Below are 18149 nucleotides of genomic sequence, written 5' to 3'. Positions count from 1 at the left end.
TCGAGAGACGGAGAATGCGCCGGTGTGCATGGGCGTGTGTGAGAGCATGTGTGTACGTGCACATGGGTGCACACGTGGGGAGGGGGGAAGCAGAGAGGAAGGGAAGAGAGAATTCAAGAGAGAATTCAGGTTGGCTTCATGCCAGCGTGGAGCATGGATCTCACGACCCTGAGATCGTGATCAAGAGTTGGTCACTTAACCAACTGAGCCACCCAGGCGCCCACCGGTGCGGCGTTCTTTGCTTTGCTTTCTGTTAATACAGGTTGTTTTCAGTGTCTAGTTTTGTATTTTTTTATTTTGCCCTGTGACGAAAAGTCCTGAATCTGATGATGCCATGAGCCGACCACTGAGATGAAAAGCTAACATTCTGCCGTTTTTACTGCACATGTCCTTTTTAAAACTTCTTCATTTTGAATTCATTTTATAATTACAGCACAGTTGTCCCCAAAATGCCACAGAGCATTCATCCAGCCTTCACCCCGACTCCCCAGTTCTCAGTACTTTGCTACAACTGTTTAATCACTCTCTCTTTAAAAATACATGTTGGTTTATTCCCTAGGCCATTATAGAGAAAGTTACAGACTTGATTCCCCTTGACTCCTCAGGATTCACTGTGTACTTCCCAAAGTCAAGGGCACCCTCTTATGTATAAGCTCAGTGCGGTTACGAAGATCAGGGATTTAACGTGGATACAATGCCACCAGTTTACAGATTCTTTTTTTTTTTTTTTTTAATTTATTTATCTGACAGACCGAGATCCCAAGTAGGCAGAGAGGCAGGCAGAGAGAGAGGGGGAAGCAGGCTCCCCGCTGAGCAGAGAGCCCGATGCGGGGCTCGATCCCAGGACCCTGAGATCACGACCTGAGCCGAAGGCAGAGGCTTTAACCCACTGAGCCACCCAGGCGCCCCCAGTTTACAGATTCTAAGAATCATCCCAGTAATGTCTTTTGTACTCCAGGAGCCCGCCCAGGAGTTAATGCCAGTCTCTCCGGTCTTCTTGAATTTGGAACAGTTTCTCAGTCTTTGTCTTTCACGGTGTAGATATTTTTGAAAAGCACAGGCCAGTTACTTTGTAAAATGTTCTTTGTTGGAGTTTGTCTAGGGCTTCCTCATTGTCAGATTCAGGGTGAGCGTTTCTGGCAGGAGAACCCAGATGTTGTGTCGTCTTCAGCACAGTCCAGAGACCTGATGAGACAAATCATTTGTCTCATCACCGGGGCCGTTGCCTGTGACCATTAGGTAAAGGTGGTGTTTGCCAGATTTCTCTAAAGTTATTGTCTCTCCCTTTGTAATCATTAGGTTTCTTTTTTTTCTTTTTTCTTTTTTTTTTTTAAAGATTTTATTTATTTATTTGACAGAGAGCACAAGTAGGCCAAGAGGCAGGCAGAGAGAGAGGAGGAAGCAGGCTCCCCACTGAGCAGAAAGCCCGATGCGGGGCTCAATCCCAGGACCCTGGGATCATGACCTGAGCTGAAGGTGGAGGCTTTAACCCACTGAACCACTCAGGCTCCGCAATCATTAGGTTTCTTATAGGAAGATACTTTAAGATTAGGTTAACCAACTAGGGCTTAGTCGGTTAAGCATCTGCCTTTGGCTCAGGTCATGATCCCAGGATCCTGGGATCGAGCCCCACATCGGTCTCCCTGCTCAGTGGGGAGTCTGCTTCCCCCTCCCCCTGCTCGTGCTCTCTCTCTTGCACTGTGTCTCTCAAATACGTAAATAAAATCTTAAAGGAAAAAGATCAGGTTGTTACCTCGCTTTTTCCTTAGTATTTATATACCCACATTTGTATGTATTTTTGTGAGCTCTATGCCCAGCGTGGGGCTTGAACTCACAACCCCAAGATTAAGAGTTGCATGCTCTGCTGACTGAGCCAGACAGGCACCCCTGTGTATTTATTCATTTATAGCAGAGTTGACTCATGGATTCTTATTTTATTCCGTGTGTTATATTCTGTCACTGTAATCATTAATTTGATGCCTAAATTGTTCCTTATTTGGCCAGCAGAAGCCCCTTCCAGCTGGTTCTTTCGGGTTGTGTTTTTTGGATGTTGTCATGTCTGATACCATGTGTTTAGGAAATAAAAGATCACAAATCCAAATAAAGACCCACCCCACTTTCACGCTCTGCCCTTTAATTCCTGTCCAGAAGTAATGACAGCCCTGTAGTTGCCACACGTCATTCCTGAATATCTTTGTGTGTTACCGAGTGGGTATCCCTGCATATTTTATATACATGTTGTTTTATTTTGTATGCATTTATAAATTTTGTATATATCGAATCATAGGTAGCTCTTCTTTTGCAGCTTGCTCGTCTCGCTGCATGTTGGAGTTTTTTATCAGTGTTTGCATGGATTTCTGTAGCCACAGAGAGCGGGTTGACCAGCCATCGCCCACAGGCTGGTGTCGGGGGGTTGGGGGAGTGGATCAGACAGCTTCACCTGTTCATTTACCTGTTGTCCATGGTTGCTGTCATGCCGCCACTGGAGCATGTGTTGGGACCGAGACCAGAAGGCGCACAAGCATAAGATATGTCCTGTCTGGCCCTTCGTAAGAGAAGATTGGTAACCCCCAATGCAGAGCGTTCTGTTGTACAACTGAATGCCAGCTTATCTGTTTCCTGGTGGTACAAAGTTAATTAGGCTGGGTCTGCTGCCCCTAAGCCCGCTGTCACCTTGACTTACCAGACTGATGGCTGCTTTTCTCTTGCTAGAGACTGTGAGACTGTGACAGGCACCCGAGGGGGTGAGGAAAATTTCTGCCCCCAATGGGGAAATGATACATCCACTTAGTTCTTCCCGGGCAGCAGGTGGAAAGGCCTATTATGTTCAGACTTAGCAGTGGAGCTGTCAGCTGCAGACCAGCATAAATGCGATCTCTGGTAGAAGCTGATGGGTTTTTGCCTTTTTACACTCTTTCCAGGAGGGCAGTGCCCCCTGCCACGACCTGGTGCCTTGTGATAATCAGGGCCTCTGTGCATGCTTACGTGTGCGTGTTTCCTGCTCTGATGCAGTCTGTCTGTCCTGTGGCCCTGCAGGAGGACGCTGGCCCCTGGCTCTTCGGCTTATTTGTGGAAACCTCCCAGCCGCAGCTCCAGCATGAGCAGCTTGGTGAGCAGCTACCTGCAGGTAAGACCAGCAAGGCTGGGAGTCTCCTCACCAGAATGCCAACCGGGCTGCACCCTGGCCTCTTGCAACTCGGGGCGATGTGCTCAGATGCCTTCTTTTTTTTTTTTTTAAGCTTTATTTATTTATTTATTTATTTGACACAGAGAGAGAGAGAGATAGCAAGAGAGGGAACACAAGCATGGGGTGTGGAGAAGGGAGAAGCAGGCTTCCCGCTGAGCAGGGAGCTCGATGCCAGACTCGATCCCAGGACCCTGAGATTAGGACCTGAACTGAAGGCATATGCTTAATGACTGAGCCATCCAGGCGCCCCTCGCACACACTTTTTATTCCAACTCAAGTAATATAAACCCTCTGTTATCTGTGTTACTTCCTAGAGGCCAGGTTTTTATGACCCAATAGAACTTAGGCTTTTTATTATTTTTTTTAAGATTTTATTTGTTTATTTGACAGACAGAGATCATAAGTAGGCAGAGAGGCAGACAGGGGTGGGGGGGAGGCAGGCTCCTGCTGAGCACAGAGCCCAATGGGAGGCTTGACTCCTGGACCCTGGGATCATGACCTGAGCTGAAGGCAGAGGCTTTAACCCAATGAGCCCCCCAGGTGCCCCGGAACTTAGGCTTTTTAAGAATTAAATTCTATTAGAAGCTTTTCAGTTATTTTAAAGGAAGCAATTTAGCTCTTGGGTTAGAAGCAGCAGAGTCAAACGCTGTCACGTAATCCTGGGCAGACCGCTTACCTTCTCGAAACCAGTGCTCTCATCCCAAAATGGAGGTCCTGGAAGTCATCCTAGCTCAAAAGGGGACAGTGCAGATCAAGTGAAAGAGCCCTTAAGGGCTTGATGCCGTCAAGTAAGGAAAGTTCATGGGAAAGGCAAATTTCGTTAATTGTGTTATAAATGTGAGAATATCATAGGCGCATATAGTTTTAAAGGTCAGAACAGTGCAGTTAATTGACAAAAATACAACAACTAAAAGTAGTAGAAGCATTAAGAGTGGAGAATAAATTGAGCTGGAACCCTATTTTGTGGTTGAATCACAGCAGGAGCTGTAGGTACGGTGCAGTGGCGAGCAGGAGTTTAAATGTAACGTAATGAATCTAAGTGCCACTGTCCGCTATGCTCCCGGCGCTCCAGGACGCTGGATGGGACATGTGGGTTCTGAGTACCCGGGGAGCCTGCGTCTGTGGTCTTGTGTTCTGACCTCCTTTGGCAGGTGTCTCCAACAAGGCGCTTCTAGCCTTTCGAACAGCTCGATAGGCTCGCTATTTAATGACTTCTCGTTAAACTCTAAAGCTTCTCCCTGTGGCCGTGTAGCTTCTCTCCCAGACCCACTTGTGTATTGTTTATCCTCCGCAGACTCAGGAGATGGCCTCCAGCTTTGACGTAAGCAGCCCCCTAAACAACGAGGCGCTCGAGGGCTTTGACGAGATGCGGCTGGAGCTGGACCAGCTGGAGGTGCGGGAGAAGCGGCTGCAGGAGCAGATGCAGCAGCTGGATCGAGAGAACCAGGAGCTGAGGGCGGCGGTCAGCCTGCAGGCCGAGAAGCTGCAGGCGGAGAGGGAGAGGGGCCTCGCCGCTGCCGAGGACAAGGCCCGCCTCACCCACGTGGTGGCCGAGCTCCAGAAGCAGCGGGAGGTCACGCAGGCCGCCCAGAGCGCCGTGGAGGAGTTCCAGAAATGCCTGCAGGCCCTGGAGCTGGGGGCAGCAGAGGAGGGGGATTACCGCTCGGCCCTGCGGCAGCTGGAGTCCGTGCTGGAGCCCCTGGTGCAGGAGCTTGAGGCCGCGCGGGACCCGCTGGGCAGGAAGAACCAGCGTTCGGCTGATGTCCCGGACCGGCTGGGTGTGGCTGAGCAGAAGGCAAATAGGGCACCGGACGCAGAGCTCCTCCCCGGGGACTTGGCCCTGGAGGTCCAGGAGCTGCGGGAGAAGCTTCGAGCCCTGGAAGGAGAGAGCTGCAAGGCGCAGGAGCTCCACAGGCAGCAGAGTGCCCAGCTCGAGCAGCTGGCCGGGGAGCTGGAGCGGAAGGAGGAGGCCCGGGCTGGCCTGGAGCGCCTGCTGGAGGAGATGGCCCCGGTCCAGGAGGAGCTGGCCGGGAAGGGGCAGGAGGCCGCCCAGCTGCGGCGACAGCTACGGGAGTCCCTAGGCCACCTGAGTTCCCTTGAGCAGGAGCTGGCAGACGTGAGGCAGGAGGAGCGGCAGCGGCGAGAGGAGAAGTTGCTGCTGGAGCAGGAGGCCAGGTCTCTGGCGCGGCAGCTGAGGCTCCTGGAGACCCGGGTGGCCCAGCTGAGCCAGCTCGTGGGGGACCTGGAGGAGCAGAAGAAACAGTTCATCCAGGACAAAGACCACCTCAGCCAGAAGGTGGGGATGCTGGAGCGGCTCGCCGTGCAGCGAGGCCCAGATCCGCCCACGGCAGGGGAGAAGCCCGCTGCCCAGGGTCCCCCAGACTCCAGCCTGCGACAGGTCTTTGAGAAGCCAGAGGAGGAGCAGAGAAGCCCCCAGGAGGGCCAGACAGGTGACACCCAGATGCAAGGGAGCGGCCAGGAGGAAAAGCTCCAGCAGGCCAACAGGGAGCTGGAGAAGGAGCTGCAGAACGTGCTGGAGCGCAACCAGCTCCTTGAGGGCAAGCTACAGGCGCTGCAGGCTGATTACCAGGCCCTGCAGCAGCGGGAGGCAGCCATCCGGGGCTCCCTGGCCTCTCTGGAGTCTGAGCAGGCCAGCATCCGGCACATGGGGGACCAGATGGAGGCAAGCCTCCTGGCCGTGAAGAAGGCCAAGGAGACCATGAGGGCGCAAGTGGCCGAGAAGGAGGCCGCCCTGCAGAACAAGGAGACCGAGTGCCAGCAGCTGCAGGAGGAGGTCGGGCGTTGCCGGCAGCTGGCTGAGGCCCGGGAGAGGGAACTCAGGGCTCTCGAGAGCCAGTGTCACCAGCAGACCCAGCGGATCGAGGCCCTCATGGCAGAGCAAGGCCAACGGGGGCTCGGCGCACCTGACGACAGTGCACACCAGGAGCCAGCCACCCCGCTGGCCCTGTGTCAGGCCCAGGTGGATACCCAGCAGGGGGAGGCTGGGCACCTGCCAGCTGGGGTGCTGGACCTTCAGGCCAAGCTCCAGGCAGCCCTGGGTGACCTTGAGAAGGTACAGGGCCAGCTGAGCGTGGCCGAGGCTGCTCTGAGGGAGCACAGGGCCCTGGTGCAGCAGCTGAAGGAGCAGAACGAAGCCCTCAAGAAGGCCTCTGGTCGGGAGCCGCTGCGGCGCTCGGAGCAGGAGAGGACTGAGGAGGAGGAGGAGGAGCGGTCCAGGACAGAATCCGGCTCCCAGGAAGCCCGGCTGGAACAGGCAGAGCCGCCAGAGCAGCTGCCCAGGGCCAGCCCAGCCGCCGACGAGCCCAGCGTCCATAGCTGCGTGCAGCTCACCGAGAAAAAGCAGGCCGAGGAGGCCCTGGCCCGCGCCCTGCAGGAGCTCCGTGATGCCAAAGAGGCGGCCTCGAGGCAGCGAGAGGGCCTGGAAGAGCAAGTGGCAGGCCTGCAGCGAGAGAGGGACAGCTTGCAGGAAAGGCTGAAGGTGGCCGAGGAGGCAGCCCGCGCCCTGCCCAGCCTTCAGGCCCAGCTGGCCCAGGCCGAGCAGCGGGCCCAGAGCCTCCAGGAGACCTCACACGAGGAGCTCAATGCCCTCAAGTTCCAGCTGAGCACGGAGATCATGGACCACCAGAGCCGACTGAAGGTAGTCCTCCCTCGCCTTGACTCCCCCGGGGCTGCAGTGGTCTCCTGCGGTGCGGCCTGACCGGTCCACGAGGGGATAGGCTGTGCCTTCAGCCACGTGGCACTTGAGGACCCCAGAATGTACTGGGCGGCTGGGCAGACGCGGCGGTCCTGCTCTGTAGGTCCCAGCGCCCTTCCCTTCCCAGGGACCCTTCAGGGGCCCCTGTCAGGAGCAGGGCCCTAGCCCAGAAGCCTAAACTCAGTGCGACTGCAGACTGGTTTGGCTCATACAGAGTGGCTGTTTTACATCAGTGGCCAGCTCTTAACGAGCTGGGTGTTTACACAGTAGTGTGGGGGCTCTCTCTGAGCTCTCAGGAGATCTTAAAGGCTCTGCCCTTGTTCCAGCCTGCAGAAGTCACCAGGAGCTGGGTGGCGGGGGCCCCCTGCAAAGGAGGCATGTGTTTTCCTTACGCTCGTTTATGTATGTGCCCAGCCCTGTGGGCCTATGAGTCTGCCCTAGACCCTCTCCCAGCCTCTAGAACCTACAGCAGGCCCTACCTGTGAGTCTCATCTGTGGGTTTTCTCTCCCTTCAGGTGCCATCCCGGTGGGAGGTGCTGTTGTGGACACTGGCTCAGTGCGTTTCCACAAAGCCCTTGGGGTAGACAGGCTTACAGGAGCAGTGCTTACCATGGGCCTTTACTATTGCATGAAGGGAAAGGGGTAAGGTTGGCTGAGAGTGAGGACACAAGCAGGACGGCCGTAGGGCCTTGATCTCCAGAACTTACCACCGGGCCGTTAGCACTGCAGTCAGCGCTTGCTCCCAGACACACAACCATGGCATTTCTACAGATGGGCCTCCAGTACTGTGTCCCATCCCGCACGGCTCTGTGTGGCTCGTAGGGCCCTCTTTCCTTGGCGGAAATTGAATCCTAAGTGTGAGGACCAAGTTAAGTCTCTTCAGAAATGTGAAAGGATGTCCCCAGTCAAGCCCAGAGCTTATTGAGTTTGGTGGAAAACAGAGCGAGCTTGTTTTTACCCATCTGGGGGAATGGAGCTGAGGGGGTGTTCGTGCAAGGACCCCACTTCCACAAGCCCTCTCTCGTCTCCAGACTGCCAGTGAAGAGTGCCGGAGCCTCAGGGACCAGCTTGAGGAACGAGGCCGGCAGCTACAGGCTGCCGAGGAGGCCGTGGAGAGGCTGAAGGTAGGCTCCCGGGGGTGTGCTGGTTGGTGGCCTGGCGACCTGGGCAGGGAAGACTGGCGCGCCCACCTCTGCCTGGTCGTTCCCACCCCTAGGGTGTGGGCCTGTCGGGAAGAGGGGTCTGGTTTGGTTTCTGCTGGACCCTTGAGGGCCGCATGCAAGACTCCCAGTTCCCAAGCCAGAGCGCCCATCCGTTCCCTGGTGTGGACGTCTTGAGTGCACCTCTCTGGGCCCTCCCGCCTCCCGGACACCCGGCTGGGGCCGCCAGATGTGTTTCTCAGCCAGCCAGGCGGAAAGGATATAAAGTGTCCTTCTTAGCTGCCTCCGCTGGTATCCCTGAGCCAGTGGTCCTGAACCGTGGGGGCGCAGTGGGGGCTGCTGCCTGTCTCCAGGGAACCCCGCTCTCCGCCACCCCACCTCTGCCCCCACCCTGAGATTCTGATTCTTGCTGCCCCTCAACCTCCCCCGCCCGCTTGACAGGATGACAAACAGGAGCAGGTCACTCAAAGGTTCTCGGGCTCCTGAACTTAAAACCATCTCCAGTTAGAAGTGACCTAGCCAGGTGGGGGGGAGGAACCCCCACCCCCACCCCCAGTCCCTTTCTGGCCGCGGTGTGGGCTCTTGTCGGCTGAGCATCCTCTCCCCCCGTCCTGTGCCAGGCCGCCCAGGTGGATCTGGGAGAGCAGCTGAGCGGCGCCAGCCAGCGTCTTTCCGAGAGCCAGGCTGCCGTGCAGAAGAAGGACGAGGAGGGGGCCGCCTTGCGCGAGAGCTTGGGCAGGTTAGTGATGTGGTTCTACCCACGCGGCCCCGGTGGTGGAGGCTTCAGGGAAGGAGGCGTTTGGCATAGTCATTTAGAAACTCAGCTGCTCAGAGCGGGTTAAGGAAGTCCTCTTGCAAGAAAAGCCAGACTCGGGAGGCGCCTTGCCAGATACACGCCACACAGCCTGCCCCACACGCCCCTGCAGGCAGCCGCCAAGCCTTTCTGGATGCCCTTTTCCTGCCTCTGGCGGGGCACGTTCCTGCTTCGGAAGAGCTGACATGAAATAAAAGTTGGACTAGAATAGTGGTAATGATAACAGCAGATACTGAAGTAGTGCCCCAAACGGGCCAGGCACTGTTTTAAACACTGGCATCGATTTGTCCTTTTTTACCTCCTAACTGTCCTTCGAGGAAATTATTACTTGTCCCCATCATATAGATGGGGAGCATGAGGCTCCGAGGAGTTAAGTCACTTTCTAAGTGCCTGACAGCGCACGGGTGACGCGGGGGAGGAGTGCTACCCAGGCCGCTTGTCTCCAGAGTCTGTTTCCTCAACAATAACCCTTAAAAAGCACAGACAGATACTTCTTTGTCTGATCTCGAGTGAGGGTGCCCATGTGTGTGCACGCGTGTGTGCGTGTGTGTTTTCCCTCTACGAGCTGTGACTCTTCCTGGTTTCCTTTGTGAAATGAGAGGCCCCAGGGCTGGCGGTTGGGGTGGGGGGAGGCCTCCGAGGTCTGTGCCAAGGGTGAGCGAGGGTGCCTGGCACCAGGCCAGCCGGTCTGCCTGCAGACTCTGCCACCATGTTTGTGTTGTCACCCTTCACCGCCTCTGCCTTCCCCTTGGAGTATGGCCCTGCTTTTGCAGCGCCAAGACCTCCCTGAGACCCTTCGTCTTCGGGCTAGGGGGCCACATGGAGTTATAAACATGAGCCCAACATTCGGTGAGGAGGCCCAGGCAGTCATGCTGGGGGTCCCGGGACCTGGTGTGTGCCCCCAGCAAAGACTATCACACCAGATTGTCCCAAGCCTTTACCTTGTGCATGCAAGCCTCATGGCCTCCGACCAGCCGGCTTCCAGGGTGGGTGCAGGCTCAGCAGGAGATTAGGGTGTCCGCTAACCCAGATGCACATTTCTCCTCGTCTGATTTCTTCCAGAGTTCAAACGCTATAGGGCTCTGGCTGCCAGGTCATAATCACGTGACAATATAAGTAGCAAGAGCCTCCTAAAAGTTGGTGGCATTTTTTTTTTTTAATGCTACAGCTGGGCTCCTGGTTGGCTCATTGGGTTAAGCCTCTGCCTTCGGCTCATGTCGAGATCACAGGGTCCTGGGATCGAGCCCTACATCAGGGTCTCTGCTCATCGGGGACCTTGCTCCCCCCTCCCCCTCTGCCTGCCTTTCTGCCTACTTATGATCTCTCTCTCTGTCAAATAAATAAATAAAATATTTTTTTAAAAATGCTACAACTGTGCTTATTCCTAAGATCTCGGAGCTGTTGTCTTAGCTGCTCGATGTTGCATAACCTGCCGGCCCTGGATTGGGTGTGCATGCGTGCGTGCGTGCGTGTGTGTGTGTGTGTCTGTGTGTACACCCATGAGATCACTTTGGCAAAGAGTGGCTCGTAAACAACCTTCAGGCAGCTTTCTGCTGGGTGGGAAGGCGGGATTAGACACAGATATCTGGCTTAGTCTCCGCAGAGCCCTGTGTCTAATGGAGCTTTTACGAATGCCCTGCTGGATCTTGGGGTTTCGTAGAACATTCCTGGAGTACCGCTGCCCTCAGGGACAGGGGAGCGGGCAAGGGCAGGAGGACCATGCTGCGTTCGGGCAGCCCCTTGGCTGTAGACTGAGCCGAGGGAACAGAGCCCCTCAGGCCTCTGGACTGTCGGGTCAGGACCTGGCAGTGCCCATCGAGTGCCCACCGGGTAGCCTAGCACCACGCCCTGCGCACAGAGCCCTAAAGGCACGTGGGAGACGGGTCATCGTCCATGTGGTCACCTCCAGGGAGATGCACCTGTGTTCTTTCTATCCCAACTCCATTTCCTCTTGCAAACCGCCCCCATCATCGGCCTGTCCACTGCAGCCTTCACCTTCCCCCATAACCTCAGCCCCTGCCCCAAAACCAAGGTGCAGAGTTCAACTCACCTGGGGTGCTCCTAGCAGCCTGAGGTCACCTGCTCTCCCAGAATGCCCGCTGTGTTTGGTGGGGGGGAGGGGCGTGGCATGTGAAGAGGGTGGGGCTGCGAGAGGAGTTTTGAAGGCTGGGCCTGGGGATGCACAATCTGGTAGTGGGTCGTGCCGAGGGCGCTCCACTGTGAGAGGAAAAGGCTTGGAGGGCAGCAGGACCCCTGGTCAGGGATCCGAGTTAGCCCAGAGGCACGGGGGAAGCTGGACACAGTGGCTTATCGGTAAGCTTCCCACTTCTCCACCAGGACCCAGAAGGAACTTGAAAAAGCCACGACAAAAATCCAAGAGTATTACAACAGACTCTGCCAGGAGGTGACAGACCGGGAGAAGAATGACCAGAAGATGCTCGCGGACCTCGATGACCTGAATAGAACCAAGCAGTACCTGGAGGAACGGCTGATCGAGCTGCTCAGGTGAGAGTCGGTGCCAGCAGCTGGCTCGGGGCCTCCCCGGAGCTGGGATTTCTCTTGAAAGACATGCAGCTGCGCTTGAAAGGCCTCTCGAGGGAAATGGGCCCCGTGTCTGCCTGTGTTGCGTCATTGAGGCCCTCCCCCAACACAGATGGGGCACACCCTGGCCCTTGGCCGCCTTGAAGGGTGGATTTCACTGCTCCCATCAGTGCTCATCTGAGTTAATGCTGTTGTACTTGCTGGGGCATTATTTTCAAAATCTCTGTGTTCTTAGCCACAGGCATGACAGTAAGTGATGTCTCATATCTTTAGGAAGCTCTCTTGTCCCTTGTCCCTCTTTCGTGAGCCCCTTTACCCTTCTCCGCCCTCCCGCTTTCCCCGGTACCAGGCCTCGCACGCTCCAGTGCCCACGGGTAGCAGGCAGTGCAGGTAGCAGCGTGTGAGCAGAGCCAGGAGGGCACTCAGGAACTGGAGGACACGCGTGCTGTGCTCCTGACCCTTGTCACCACACGGGTGAAGGGCCCAACTTCCCAGATGGCCTTACTTCTCGCGAGAGTATAATTTTTTCTAATGAGGCTCTAGATCAGATCCATACGCTGCAGGGGAAGTATGTTAGGTTTCTCTTACTTAGCCTGTGATTTGGCCACCATCTCACCAACTTGTTTTTTGTTTTTTGGGGTTTTTTTCGTTGCAGTTTACTTTCGAGGAAGCTAGGTCATGCATCTGGCCGAGTCTCCCACAGCTTGGATTTTGCTGATTGCATCCCTGTGGTGCCATTTAACATGTTCTTCCAACCTCAGGATGTCTGTAAATTGTTAATTTGTAAATTGTTAGTTAAAACCACAGCAGTTGTTCCCCCACCCCAGCCTCAGGTTAGAATCCCTAGGGGAGCTATTAAAATGATACCCACGTCCAGACCCTATCCAGACCAAGCCAGCTGGAACGTCTCGGAGTGAGACCGGGGCATCAGTGAGCCAGCGTCGAGAGTCGAGATCCGCTGCTCTACTAAAGGCTGACTTGGACCCAAGTTCAGCATTTTCTCAAGAACGCTTCATAGAATTGGTTTACAGTTTGGGCCTTGCTTTCAAGAGCCACGTAAGACCTGATGAGCCCATTCTCTGCAATGTTGGCAGCCATGGATAAGCGATGCCTAAAGCCACTCATTGACTTGGGATTGCCAAATGGTGGTGTTTGCAAGTGTGAGGCCTCTGCCCACGTGTCATTAGTTTTCAGACTTGGAACTCAGGGCATCTATGACCTCTGAACTCAGATCTCTTCCTGAGGTGTGGGATGGAAGGACCCTGGTCCTGACAGCGTCCCACATTCCAGGGTGTGGGTGCCTGGCCTCCAGGAGACAGGGCGGAGGGGCTGAGAATCAGCCAGGAGGATGATGCTGGACCAGGGCGTGAGTTGTCCTGCTTGCTGACAACTTCCGGCATCCTTGAAGAGCCAGTCAGTTCCTGGCTTCTGGCCTGGCTTTTGAAGATTGATTTATTTGAGAGAGAGAGAGCAAAAGCATGGGGAAGAAGGGCAGAGGGGGAGGGAGAAGAAGGAAGAAAGAATCCCAAGCAGACTCCGTGCTGAGCGCAGAGTCCAGCACAGGTTCGATCTCACAACCCATGAGATCAGGACCTGAGCTGAAACCGGGAGTCTGATGCTCAACCAGCCGAGCCACCTGGGCAGCCCCGTCCCAGCTTTTAGTATTTAAGGGGAGAGCTCTGTGGATTGGGAGTCTCCGGCTGGTGATGGCATCAGTTTCTCACAGGACTTCAGTGAACCTGGTGTTGGTCTTCGAGACTGAGGTGCTCCTGGGCCTACAGTAACCTTGGGATGGTGGCCGGGGCTCCGTCTTGGAAAGAACAAAGCCTTCCCAAGTCGGAAGCCATAAGCCTCGAAAATGACCATGAGCAGCAACACAGAAGCCTCCACACCTGGGCGCTGGTGCATCGGCCATGTTCTGACGCTGCCAGACCTTTCTGAAAAGCCCCCCCTCTTCCTTCAGTCTTGCCTCCTAGAGTAGGTACCATCTCTCTGAGGAGCAGGGGCAGTTAACATCCCATCAGACTCTCAGGTGGGGCAATTTTTGGTCTCCTCCACCGATCACTTGTTACTTAAAACCTAAACCCATAAAGCTTCCGGAACACATTTAAGATTTGCATGGGCAGTGCATCTGTGGTCCTTGGGCTCACAGCACTCAGGCCATCATGTCCGTGACAACCTGTTACAGCTGCTGCTCCAAGTGACCGAGAAACACTGTCCCTTGGACGCCTGAGCAGCATGTGACCCTGGTGGGCCTACGTACATCATGGGCATCCTCTGCCCTCACTTGCGCGCCATCAGCTGAGTCTAGGAGTGATGCAGGGGCCAGATGAGGCCTAAAGTGGGGGTGTTTCCAAGGAAAGTCAATTTTCCTACCATGTCTTGGGAACTTTGGAATCAGGCTTTGGAAATGAATCAGGGATCATCCCGTTGTTCTCACGGATTCTTCTTTTTTTCTAATGCGGCTCTGTCTCAGGGACAAGGATGCTCTGTGGCAGAAATCAGATGCCCTGGAATTCCAACAGAAGCTCAGTGCTGAGGAGAGGTGGCTCGGGGACACAGAGGCAAGCCACTGTCACGACTGCAAGCGAGAGTTCAGCTGGATGGTGCGGCGGCACCACTGCAGGTCAGCGGGTGGGACTCAGCCCCGAAGCAGGCACCACCCGCAGGCGTGCGCCCTGCCGCTGGCTTTCTGGGAAACACACTTTGCCATTCGGTCCTGAGGGAACCAAACGATGGGGCGCATTAGGCAGGGTCCTGGCAGGACATGCTGGGATCCCTAAAGGGGAAGAAGATTTGATAAAGGGGTGTGGGCAGAGTCAAGGGGACCCACAGGGCCGTGGAGCACCCAGACACCAGCAACCCTTGGCTGGGGGACTGCGGACAGTGGAGACCTTCCTAGGGCCCAAAGAACGGTAGGCAGAAATAAATCTCATTTGGGGCCAAGCGAGATGGAATATCATCCGCACAGCCCAGGTGGGTCTGGGGTCCCTTGGAGCCTCAGCCCCCGAGGCGTGGAACAGTACGCCTGCATTCCAGTGGCAGAGAAGGTGGGCTCAGCCACGTACTTTATCCCCCTGCCTCCCAGGAACTTGGGAAAGAAAACATCTCCCAGGGCCTTATCAAGATGGCTTTATTGGAATCTTATCAGATTGGTGGGAAGGCCACACTCCTTGGTGAGGGCAGAGCCAGGTCTGACGAGAGCCATATGGCATCTAGAGCCCAGTGCAGATTGTGGGACCCACAGTGCGTCACCCTCACAGCCCGTGCTCGTTTCGCCCCAGGATCTGCGGCCGCGTCTTCTGTTACTACTGCTGCAACAACTACGTCCTGACTAAGCACAGTGGCAAGAAGGAACGCTGCTGCCGAGCCTGCTTCCGGAAGTTCAGCGATGGCCTTGGCTCCCCCGACAGCGCCAGCTCGGGCACCAGCCAGGGGGAGCCCAGCCCTGCACTGTCGCCAGCCCAGGCTGGGCCCCAGGCCGCCAGAGGCCAAGGTCAGGCTCCCACTCCTGCCCTCTGTGTTCTTAGGTGCCACCCACCCCGCCCCCCACCACCACTCCAGTGTGCCTAGTTAGCTGTAATGAGCTGAATTCATGGTTTTCCAAACGGGCATTAAAGAGGAGCTAAAAATGTATTATACCAGTTTGAGACTTTCTTTTTTATGTAATTAGGCTTGAAAGAGAATTGTAAAGGGAATTCATTTCCTCCTGGTATGAGTCAGTGTTATTTAATCTGAGGTCTGTGTACCTCTTAACTCACATGCTGCCAGTGGAATGTACCCCACACCTTGGGAAATACTGTCTCCCGAGTCTCACCCCAATACCCAGCCCTCCTGCCAGAGTAACCAGAGGCCAGAGTTGTGTGTGGAAGTGAGCACATTCTTCACCTTCTCCCTGTGGCTCACACGATCCCTCAGGGACTAAGGAAGATGTATTCTCCTCGTCCTTTCCTCTGCTCAGTACGAGCAAGTGGGATCTGGCTCTGTTGTTCCTACTCCCAGCACAGGCCTGCAGAGCAGGCCAGGCTGTCCTCAACATGGACCAGACTGTGGGTGTAGAATACCAGGGAGGCAGAGCCAAGACGGCAGGGTCTTGTCTTTGCTCCAACATCCCCACTTCCCGCAGGTGGTCCCTATGGACTTTTCCTGACCTCTGCCTGAATGCAGGTCAGCCAGCATTCAGAAATCCTATTAGTTACTCTTTTGTTTAACTGGATCATCCAGGAAGTTGGCAGATGCCATTATTTATATTTGGTACAAAGAACAGGGATGGTGGAATGTACTGGGCGTAGTATTTCTGTATCTTCTTCAAACCCATTTTAAATTATTTTTTTTAATTATTTAAGTTTTGAGGGTCCTTTATATGTTCTGGATGGAAGTTATTTATCACATATGTGTTTTACAAGTACCTTTTTCCTAAGTAAGGTAAAGAAAAACCTCTTTTTTACTTTCTTTCAAAGAGCAGAAATGGTCTTTAAAATGCAGACGGTTTTAATTTTATGAAGTCCATTCCATTTTTTTCTCTTACGGATCAACTTTTTTCTTTTCTTTTGGTGTCATATCTACCTTTGCTTAACCCAAAGACACAAAGATTTTCTGTTTTCTTCTAGAAATTTCATAGTTTTAGATCTATAATCCACTTTGAGTTAAATTTCTATATACGCTACAAGCTATGCGTAGAGATTCATATTTTGCATGTGGTTGTCCAGTTCTTCCAACACCATTGGTTGAAAAATGGTGTTCTTTCCTCAGAGAATTGCCTTTTCACCTTTGTCAAAATCAACTGGGTTTGTATCCAGACTTGCTGTCCTATTCCATTTATCCATGTGTGTTTTCTCTCACTGATACCAGACTGTTGAGATCACCATGCTTTTCTAATGAGTTTTAAATCAAGTAGAGCAGGTCTTCTAATTTTGTTCTTTATCAAAGTGTTGGCTATTCTTGTTTTTTTTTGCTTATCCATATCAATTTTAGAATTGTCAATTTCAGTAAGAAATCCTGGTGAAATTATGATTGGGATCACGCTGAGTCTCTAGAACAAGTTGGGAAGAATTGACATGTTAACAAAATTGAGTCTTCCGATCCATGAACATGGTATAGCTCTCCATCTAAGTCTTCTTTGATTTCTCTCCTGATTCTCATTGTGCCTTCCTTCCTTGTCCTTCCTTCCTTCCACCAGCCTCAGAAGGCAGGTTCAGAAGCGTGGCTGGGTGAATGAAAAGAAACCAGCCCTTGGTCCCCTTTTTCAACCTGCATCTGAAGTCCTCCATCATACAGGCCTCAGACAAGAAGGATGTTCCATCTAAAGCACAGCCTGTCCCAGTAGCCCTGTGGCAGGGCCAGCTGAAAGCTTGTAGCTTACATGAACTGCTCTTGGTAAAGCGTCCAGGAATCTCCTCCCTGACTCAACGTCAGATGGTCAGCAATGGCAGGGTGGCTCTGTGCCAGAGTACTGAGGTCACTTGTTTTGATTTCTGACATTTCCTGTCTCCTTGTTTTTTTGCCTTTCTTTGTCTTTCCTTTTTTCTGTCTTCCTTCTCTGCCTTTCTTTTACCTCAGGCCTGCCATCACATTTTCCGTGACACAGGCAGGAAAGTACTTGTAAGTGGGTGACCGGCACAAGAGTGTCCAGAGGGCCTCCTTCCTCCTGAGGGGCCTACAAAGTCAGATACCAGAATCGCAGTGCTTGCTGCCATCTTGAGCAGAGGGGGGTTCTTGCCCATCCCCCATTGGATGGAGGTAAAAATGCAGGTCGGATAGAATCTTGCGTTCAAACAGGCATGATGAATAAGTCACATCTGTGTCTTAGGGAGTAAGACTCAGGAGCACAGAAGTGTGTTTACTTTTTTTTTAGATTCCTGCCGGATAAGGATTTGACAGGTTGTTGTTTTTTTTCTTCTAAATAAGAGGCCTCAGAGAATATGTAAGAGCTTGAAATCTCGTTAAGGCCCAACTGAGGAGCTTAAGAGAAACCTTGTAGTTCATCTGTGCAGTTTCACCTGTAGTCCCCACTACTTTCTGGAATGTCCTTGCCGCCATTTCTCTCCCACCCAGACAGAATAGCCATAGGTTGAGTGGGCCCTGAGAGTGTGTCCCGGTGGCCCGTCCCATGCAGCCACAGCCCCTGACCTCCCAGGGCACCCTCCCCATCCTGTGCTTCATGGTATGTGTCTCTTCTCTCCCCATCTGCCTCCGTGACCCGGGTGTAGACGCCGACTGCAGGCCGCCGGACGATGCCGTGTTTGACATCATCACAGACGAGGAGCTGTGCCAGATCCAGGAGTCCGGCTCCTCCTTGCCCGAAACACCCACCGAAACTGACTCCCTTGACCCGAACTTGCCTGAACAGTGAGTACACCTCACCTTTATTTCCTACGTGCTCCCCGAGTGCCTTCTGACTAAAGGACCAGGAAAGTGAGAGTTTGGAAGCAGCATCAGCTATCTGTGTTTAAGGGAAAGTGCCTCTGAACAGTGCTCAGAACCGTTCTGGAGACTGGAAGGCCAAGGTCAGGGTATCAGCAGGTTGGGCTTCTCCTGGCACTTCTCTCCTCGGCTGGCAGATGGCCACCCGCTCACTTCCTCTTCACGCCGTCACCGGTTGTGTGCGCAGCCTGGCGTCTGTCCGTGTCCTGAGTGTCCGTTAGTACTTACCCTCCGCCGGCCGTCTCATCTCTTTTCCAACAAGGCTTCGAGGGATGGAATAACCACACAAAGTGCCACCCCGTTGAAACG

The 18149-nt window shown here is 54.0% G+C and overlaps 1 protein-coding gene across 3 annotated transcripts in view; it reads left to right on the top strand.

Annotated features, from left to right (window-relative positions):
- Positions 1-18149, top strand: part of FYCO1 (FYVE and coiled-coil domain autophagy adaptor 1) — a 71374-nt gene that overhangs the window by 21272 nt on the left and 31953 nt on the right. For all 3 annotated transcript variants that reach the window (XR_004279994.1, XM_032317537.1, XM_032317541.1), the window contains exons 7-14: positions 3037-3127; positions 4482-6845; positions 7934-8026; positions 8683-8801; positions 11214-11381; positions 13894-14043; positions 14702-14913; positions 17627-17765. Coding sequence is in view for 2 of the 3 variants with exons in the window: in XM_032317537.1 (XP_032173428.1) it covers positions 3037-3127; positions 4482-6845; positions 7934-8026; positions 8683-8801; positions 11214-11381; positions 13894-14043; positions 14702-14913; positions 17627-17765 (3336 nt within the window). In the remaining variant the exon portion in view is untranslated. The remainder of the gene's footprint in view (positions 1-3036; positions 3128-4481; positions 6846-7933; positions 8027-8682; positions 8802-11213; positions 11382-13893; positions 14044-14701; positions 14914-17626; positions 17766-18149) is intronic.

The sequence above is a fragment of the Mustela erminea genome, chromosome 1, assembly GCF_009829155.1.
Source record: "Mustela erminea isolate mMusErm1 chromosome 1, mMusErm1.Pri, whole genome shotgun sequence".
NCBI lineage: Eukaryota > Metazoa > Chordata > Mammalia > Carnivora > Mustelidae > Mustela > Mustela erminea.
Note: the sequence above shows the minus strand (reverse complement) of the source record. Positions and strands in the feature narration are given on the sequence as shown.